Source organism: Pinus tabuliformis, chromosome 2_2, assembly GCF_031772625.1.
Source record: "Pinus tabuliformis cultivar Carrire ecotype Pingquan chromosome 2_2, CPIR1, whole genome shotgun sequence".
Taxonomy (NCBI): domain Eukaryota; kingdom Viridiplantae; phylum Streptophyta; class Pinopsida; order Pinales; family Pinaceae; genus Pinus; species Pinus tabuliformis.
The window spans coordinates 1204484054-1204492575 of record NC_142300.1 but is presented as its reverse complement, the minus strand read 5'-3'; the positions used below and the strand labels follow the sequence as shown (position 1 = coordinate 1204492575).

At 37.4% G+C, this 8522-nt stretch overlaps 1 protein-coding gene across 4 annotated transcripts in view; it reads left to right on the top strand.

The window, feature by feature from the left end:
- Positions 1-901: 901 nt before the first annotated feature.
- Positions 902-8522, top strand: part of LOC149197817 (phosphoesterase) — a 418111-nt gene continuing 410490 nt past the window's right edge. For 2 of the 4 annotated variants that reach the window (XM_089405982.1, XM_089405983.1), the window contains exons 1-3: positions 902-1426; positions 1889-1966; positions 2312-2410. In XM_089405982.1, coding sequence (XP_089262108.1) covers positions 908-1426; positions 1889-1966; positions 2312-2410 — 696 coding nt within the window. In that variant the 5' untranslated portion in view covers positions 902-907. The remainder of the gene's footprint in view (positions 1427-1888; positions 1967-2311; positions 2411-8522) is intronic. The other 2 variants (XM_089405981.1, XM_089405980.1) reach the window with 2 other exon arrangements.

Here is an 8522-nt window from a genome sequence, read left to right as displayed (position 1 = left end):
TGTGGCTCATAAGATATCTAAAAAGAATTGAGAAAATGCGAGTAGGTAGATGACCTAATGTTATCTTTAATGAAGGCATGAGCGAAAGAAAGAAAAGATGGATGAAACAAAACTACACATGGATGCAAAATGGAATATCTACCTCAATGCCTGTCCCACAAATAGCAAGGAGCTAAAGAATTTTGTTATGGAGAAGTTTCACAAACAGGTAAGGGGAAAGAATTGGGTAAAAAGAAGAAGAACTACATTGAGGAATTCAACCCTACCTGTGATTTACAACAAAAAGAGTTCATTGGAGCTAGCATTATGTGGAGGGCAAAGGTTCTTATTGCTCAATTAAGAACCAACTCGCATCAACTTCGATATGAAACATGATGGTGGAAAAGGCCCAAAGAAGCTTGGGAAGAATCGGTGTGTACATTTTGTACGTTGGGGGCAGTGGAATTGAAAAAACATTTTATTTTGGAATGTGATGCATTCAAAGACATCATAGAAAGTTATGGGAATATGTTAGCATTAGTTTCTTGGGATTGTCTTTTCAGTGAGTGAATTGTTAGAAGGTTGGGCCAACTCATCATCAATTTGAATAAGAATATAATTAAATTGCAAAAGGCGAAAAGTAGGCAACTAAAGGTCCCATAAACTATTTTTAATCCGATGAACTTTAAAATATCACTTACATTCACTGCCCTAGTAAACGTTTAATCTTACTCTCTTGCTATTTTAGATTAAAAAAAATGCAATTTTAAAAAATTATGAAAAATAATTATAATCTTACTCTCTTGCTATTTTAGATTAAAAAAAATGCAATTTTAAAAAATTATGAAAAATAATTGTAAAATTTGTTGATGATGACCTTGGAAAAATGTAGCTTCCTGTCCATATGACCTGGAGCCGTTGGGACATAATGGAATTACCGAGCAAAAAGGTACTTAAAGCTACCGATGCTCAAATGACTGCTCCCTCAAGACAATTCAACAGCCTCATGCTTTACATAGGAGCTGCCAGTGCTCTTCCCGCCGTCCTTACCAATTCCTCATTCCCCAACAATTATTTTCGTAAAACCTTTTCCTGCGACTGGTATACTCGGTCGCTGTATCACCTCCTGGAAATTTCCAGTTCTAAACCTACTCACACATTTATTTCCGCAAGTTGCAGGAGGTTTTCGGCTGCTTTCTCTCTGTTTAAGGTCTTACATTGCAAGCGAAAAATAATGCCTGCGAAGATTTTAGTGGAGTATGCAAAGTCGGGCAGGGCAGCTTGCAAAGGATGCGGAAATACAATAGCCAAGGGTTGCATGAGACTTGGGATTGTGAGCAAAGCAGCCGGTGGGTTCGATATGACCCGCTGGTATCATCTTCAGTGCCTTCCATCGCAGTCCGAGGTTGTTTCCGCTGAAAATATCAACGGATTTCCGCTGCTTAAAGTAATTTTTACAAAGCCTTATCATAGTTTAAGCATTTCTCCATGCTTTACTGTAAACAGTACAAATCTTTAGGAAACTTCAAATTTATGTAATTCTCCTTGATTTTATTATAAGCGGGAAACATTTTTACAAGCTATTATAATTTGAAAAATTCTCCATGATAAACTTTACAAAATCTTATAATTTAAGCAATTCTCCACAGTTTTACTGTAATTGTAGAAAGCTTTGCAAACTTTATGCTTTAAGCAATGCTCCATGTCTTTACTGTCAATTGTTGGAAGCCTTACAAAATCTTATAATTTGAGCGATTCGACATTGCCATAGCCGGGACAACTGATTATGTATACTTTTATTGTAAGTATAGTGTTAAGAATAACAATCTAGGTTTCTTTGCACACATTTACTGCCATTTATTTTGTGCAAATCGTGATTAACTCACATGCTTTTCTGTATTACATGTAGGCGCCTGATCAGGAAGCTTTGAAAGCTCTCGTAGCCGAGTTCGGGAAACAATCAGGGTCTCCTGTGACAGGAAACGAGGTTTGCATAAATTTTATCGTGCACCAAAAGAGTTTTTTACATATGCAGATAGGAAATGTTACAAGTATTTGCTGCATTTTTCAACGAATTTAGTAATAGAAGCCCCAAATTTCGGCATGCTAAGATCATTTTTTAATCTTTAATTTCGTCTATTATGATAAAATGGACATAGTAGTAGAGAATTTTCGTCACTTTGAAATAGGTAAAATCATGCCATAAGAACTTTTTTCGTGATGGATTAGCTTGATTCTTTGTAAATTGAGGTTAAAGCTTTTAGCATTCGAGGAATAATTTTTGGTGGATTATCCGGTCTTTTATCCTGCTCGTTATTTGTTGGATTTGTAGGACTCTCAACAGAAGCCAGTGAAATCGATCACAGAAGAAATGTGCGGGGATGATCAAGGAAGTCCTAAGAAACTCAAAGTAGAGCACGCTTCAATTAAGGTTCGAAGTCTCATCATTGCATTAGTAACCAACGTAGAACGAAGAGATTGCCATTTTGCAAGCAACTGTTGACTATTTTGCTATTTTTCAATAATGTCTTTCTGCATTAGTTTAGCCTGAATTTCTTTAAAATAAATTAGGTTGAGATCATTTTCGTTAAGTTTTACTGAATTTTCATATTTTTGATTCTCTAAAAATATTAAAAAATATACTCAGGCCAAGAAGGTCTGTTGGACCCAATAAAATAGTTTATTTCATATTTGGTTTACTCGCTTTGGAAAGTGGTATTTTCTTTATTTTAATTAAGTTGTATTTTTATTTTTATTTTAAATTTTAAATAACCAGAACATCAATTTTCATTTAATACAGAAAGATTACAGCAGGGCACCTCGTAGGTGTTATTTCTTCTACTAAAAGTTACTAAAGGCACTTCCCTTTTTGATGAGAGCCGAAGTCTACTTTGTGAACTTGAAATAACGTACACTTGCCTGCCAGTGGCTTTTAGGTTTTAATAAGATTGAAGTCAAATTGGAGTTGGACCAAGCAAAATTTTCGTTACTGGATTCCTTTCACTGTTGTTCAGCACTTACCTTTGGCTGAATGTTAATGGCAGTGAAGTTGTGAACATTACTGTGCCTTCTTGTCTCTCATCTCCTCAGTGGCTGCCTTAAGTGGTCTTGTATGATCTTTTGCGAGAGTTGGGAGGTATAATTAGCTATTGGTGCTCCTGCACACATTGTAACCTAATAAAAAACTCCCCAATCTTGTGGCTCTACAACCTGCATACTCTTATAACCTTTGCACTTCTAGCTTTCCAGGCTGCCAACTCCATTGGCCATGTTGGCAAATTCTGCTTCAGTTTGGTCCACAAATCTCTTTAACAATTTAATTAATGCACTGTCAGGACTTACTGTGTCCCTTTGCCGGTCTGGAATCTTACATTTTAACCATTCCACCTCTTCTTCCAAAATGGATTTCTGAGTGCGTAACTTCTAAGGAACCATCTTATACTGCAACACTGCATGTATTAAACCCTCTGCATCTTTCACCAAGTTCTTCTGGCTCAAACAATTATCTCTACTTCTCTATGCACCCCCATTCCTCTTGCCAGCAGTGTACTCCATATTGACAGCTGTACCTCAGGAGTGTTATAATATGTACCTGTTAATGGTTTGTAGATTTCTGTGGTGTGCTTTTTGAGAGACTGAATTCGGATATTCCACAATGTTCATCTTTTATTCGTCGACGTTTCAAGTCTAGATCATTGTTGTTAAAATCGCGATATTATCGTTTTTTCACGATTTTTTCAGCAAAAAGATAAAATTGCGAGTAGTACTTGGACTTTTTTTTTTTATACGTGATTTTTTAAAAAAAATCACGATTTTTACTGAAAAAATCGCCGAGGGTCGGGGCAGCGCGATTTTAAAAGGAAAAAAACGATTTTGTTTTATTTCATTTGGACAGCAGAATGCGCGAAGGGCTGTGGAGACTTGGAGTGTTGGAGAGGCTTGGAGATTTTGCCATTTTGGAGCTAAATCAACTGCATGGAGGAGAAAATCAAAGAGTGTGCTAAGGAGGAGACCGATTATCTCCATAAAAACGGTATGGGCACCAATTTTTTTTGTTTTGTTTTCATTGTTTTGAAACTTTGTTTTTGTATTTTTTCATTGTTCCATGGAGTCGTGTCCCTCCACCTGGGGGTCGAGTTTCCTAGCTCCCTCACGCTCCGGGGACTTGGGGACAAGAGGAGGTCCTTTCCCCACGCTCCCAAAAAATGGGGTACACAAGGAAACTTGAAAGGGGTCGTTTCCTTCATTTTTGGGATTGTTTCCCCACGCTCCCAAAGAACAAGGTACGCAAGGAAACTTGAAAGGGGTCATTTCCTTCATTTTTGGGATTGTTTCCTCCAATTGGGGTCGTTTCCTAGGCGAAAGGGGTCTTAAGAGGTTGTTTCCCTTGAAAAATTTCACAAATTTTTTTCTATGAAACAAAAAAATCGTAATTTTTAATATTTGTTGACCGACCGGGAAGGGTTTATGTTATGTTCATTTGACATTTCATTGTTTGTTTGCTCCTTCGTTGAACTGAACACTGTCGCCATCACCAAGCAGCGTTCTGTCTGTTCCTTCATTGAACGGAACGTTGCTGCCATTGCCAAGCAACCCTTTGTCTGCTTCTTCGTTGAATGGATTACCTTGAGCATATTTATCTTTTGATATGTTCTTATGTTATTTTGACTCTCTAAAATTAAAAATTTTGACTCTTGATATTTCACACTTGACTTTTATAATTTTGTTTCAATATTCAGTATTCAATGTTCATAGTTGGAAGTGGAACATCAATATGGTTTAAAGTTTAAAAGTTTAAACATTTATAATTTTATAATTTATTTTCATTGTGCATTGTTAGTAAGTTAGTAGACTGGTAGTTACACTGTACAGTTACAAACTTACATGTATGATTATAATTTATATGATAATGATATCAATGATCATGCTTTTCGTTTTAAATTTGTTTCAATTATATGATTCATCGATTTATATTTTATATTTATAAGTTTTTAAGACCCCGACGCCCCCCACGTTTCCTAAAAAATGGGGGGGAGCTTTGGCATAAGCCGCTCCTGCGTATCCCCACTCCCTCGCCTCCTCGTCCCGGAAACTTGGTGGAACATTGTATTTTTTCAATGTTTTTGGTTGGGTTTGGAATGGGGTTTTTGACATTTGTCCAATGTAATTTTTTTTAGTTGTTTTGGTTAGGTTTGGAATGGAGTTTTTGACATTTGTCCAATGTATTGTTTTTTTAGCTTTTTTGGTTGGGTTTAGAATGGGGTTTTTTAAATTGCATGTAATTTTTTTTAGTTTTTGTACAACATAAAAATTAAAATACTAAATTGTAATCCTTATTTTCCCATAGGTTCACAACTTCACCAAAACATCATTCAAGTTTTCAACTTCAAAGTTCAAAATCAAACATGCCAAGGAAAGTGGATCCTTTCTGGGAATATGGTGAACCTAATGCTCTGAATGATACTAAACTTGACTTGCAAGTTGTGTGGGCACCATATGTCCGTGGGGGTGTACAGATTGAAGTATCACCTTGCAAAAATACTTGGATTTGATGTAGGGCCTTGCAAAAATACAAATCCTGAACTCATCCAAAGAGCCATGAAAGCATTGGAAACTTTAGACCAGAATAGAGAGGCCAAAGAAGAAGTGAAGAGGCAACTAAAAAAGTCAGTAAACAAGCAAGTGGCACTGGTTCTACTACAGCATCAACCAATCCGGTAACTGCCACATCATTTTTTATTCCTCGAACCACACCTGGTTCACAGCCATCTATCAGTTCAATGCTAAAAAGAACTGAGAAAGAACAAGCTGACAAGTTGCTAGCAAAATTTCTCCATTGGAGTGATATTCCTTTCAGCATTGTAAGGAATAATCCATTTTTCCAACCTGCTATTGATGCTATTGCAACTGTTGGCCCAGGGTACAAAATCCCTTCTTATCATGATTTCAGAGGCTGGATTCTTCAAAATGAAAAGCTTGACTGCACCCAAAGATTGGAGGATTTTAGGGCATCATGGGCACAAACAGGATGCGCTGTTATGTCAGATGGTTGGACTGACCAAAAGGGGAGAACCCTTATAAACTTCTTGGTTAGTTGTCCCAAGGGGACTATGTTTATCAAATTTGTTGATGCATTTGCACAATTCAAAGATGCAAGAACTTTATGTGATTTGCTAGATGTGTTTATTTTGGAGGTGGGTGCAGAAAATGTTGTCCAAGTCATAACGGACAATGCTGCAAATTATGTTGCTGCTGGCAGGATGCTTATGGACAGGCATCCTACTTTATTTTGGACACCTTGTGTTGCACACTATATTGATTTGATGTTGGAGGACATAGGGAAAATTCCCATTGTCAAAGATATTGTTGAGTCATCCAAAAGCATTACAAAATTTATGTATAACCATACATATGTGCTTAGCTTGATGAGAAGATTCACCAACAACAAAGAGTTAGTGCGCCCCGCTATTACACAGTTTGCCACTGGTTTCATATCTCTTCAATCCCTCTTGAATTCTATGTGGGATGTGAAGAGAATGTTTCTTTCAGAGGAGTGGAGTGCTTTGCCAATGAGCCGCAAACTAGAGGGAGAGGCCGTATGCAGACTAGTTTCATATCAGGAAGACTTCTGGGCGGGAGCGTAGGAGGTGTGCGCCGTTACTCAACCTTTGGTAAAGGTTCTTCGGTTAGTTGATGGTGAGAAGCCCGCAATGGGCTATTTGTATGAGGCCATGGATAGGGCCAAAGAAGCCGTTCGGGCCTACTATGATGATAAGGGAGATGAGGGGTTTCAGAGACAACTCCTCTCATGGGGAGTGATTGATGAGCGATGGAACAACACACTCTATCGTCCCATTCATGTTGCTGGGCTTTTCCTGAACCTCGCATTTTCTTACGCATGTGGGTTTGTATTTGATGCTGAGATCATGGATGGATTCTTATCTTGTGTTCAAAGATGGTGCGATCTTCAGTAGAACGTATAGAGATCTCTAAAGAAATTGAGACATATAGGATGGCAGGTGGCACATTTGGCTTTGACATGGCTGTGACTGATAGGACGATTAAAATGCCAGGTATTTTTTAGTTTGTAACTTTCTTTCAAATTTCATTGTCCCTTCAAATTCCATTTTTTCTTATGTTTATTTAAAATTTTATTTGTAATTTTGTTGTAGATGCATGGTGGAGAATGTATGGTGTCAGGGTACCCCTTTTGTAAAAGCTTGCCATTCGAATCCTCAGCCAAACATGTAGCTCCTCAGGATGAGAGCACAACTGGAGTGTATTTGAAAAAATACACAACAAGAAGCGCAACAGGTTAACACTTAAAGATTTAAAATATTGCAATTTTCCAAATAAATTTTTGAATTCATTAAACAATATTTTCTTATAATTATTAATTATTATTTCATGATCTTTGTACAGGTTGCAGTCCCAACGACTTAATGACATGGTCTACGTCTACTACAATCTTCGATTGTGGGTGAGGCAACTTGAGAGGACACTTGATATGGAGGCCATCTCATTGGATGGGATTGACACCATTGCTGCATAGAGGGTTGAGCCGAGAGGCCTCTCATGGAGTCTGCTGATGATTGGTTAATGCAGGATGTAGTGGAGGAGGAGGAGGAGGAACAGGAGGAGGAGGTGACACCACCTGCCCAAGCTACCCCTGCCACCAGTAGAGGACGTGGTCTACCTCCTATTGCTCCTACTTCTAGTTCTTTAGCTTCTAGAGCACAACAGACTCCACTGCCAACTCCACCAGCACCAGCATCTACATCTAGAGGGAAAGAGAAAGCTGTAGCATTTTCTCGCAAGAGGGGCAGAGGAAATCAATAGTATTAGACTTTAGTTATTTTGTTCATTTTATTGTATATGACATTATGACTCATGAGATACATTATTATATTTTTTGTTGATATTTTAAGGCCGAGTTGGGACTCAAGAGTCGGGACTTACTATTCAGGACATGATTCACTGTTATGTGTGATTTTAGTACTAGAAATGATATTAAACATCTTATATATTAGTTCTTTTATCATATTTATGTGTCAATGTATTTATTTTATGTTGTAGATGGTTTAGATATTAAAAAAATTGAAAAAAAATGAAAAAAAAATGAATATTTTTGTACCAAACGATTTTTTCCCGGTTATTTCCGATTTTTCCCTGATTATTACGATTTTTTCCGATTTTTTCCTCGCGCCGATATTATCCTGATAATAATTAATGCAACATTGGTCTAGACCAAGACTTATCATGAGGACTGATTTACAAAGAAGTGAATAATGCACAATAACCCGATACGGAGGGGAAACATGGAAAGAGATCCGTGATCTCGAAAAAACAAGGGTTAAAATACAGAGAAAGGAATCAGATCTGTCACTTATTGTGCACTATTCACTTCTCTGTAAATCAGTCCTGATGATGAGTCTTGGTCTAGACTTGAAACGTCGACGAATAAAAGATGAAAACTGTGGAATATCCGAATTCAGTCTCTAAAAAACCACACCACAGAAATCTACAAACCATTATCATGACCC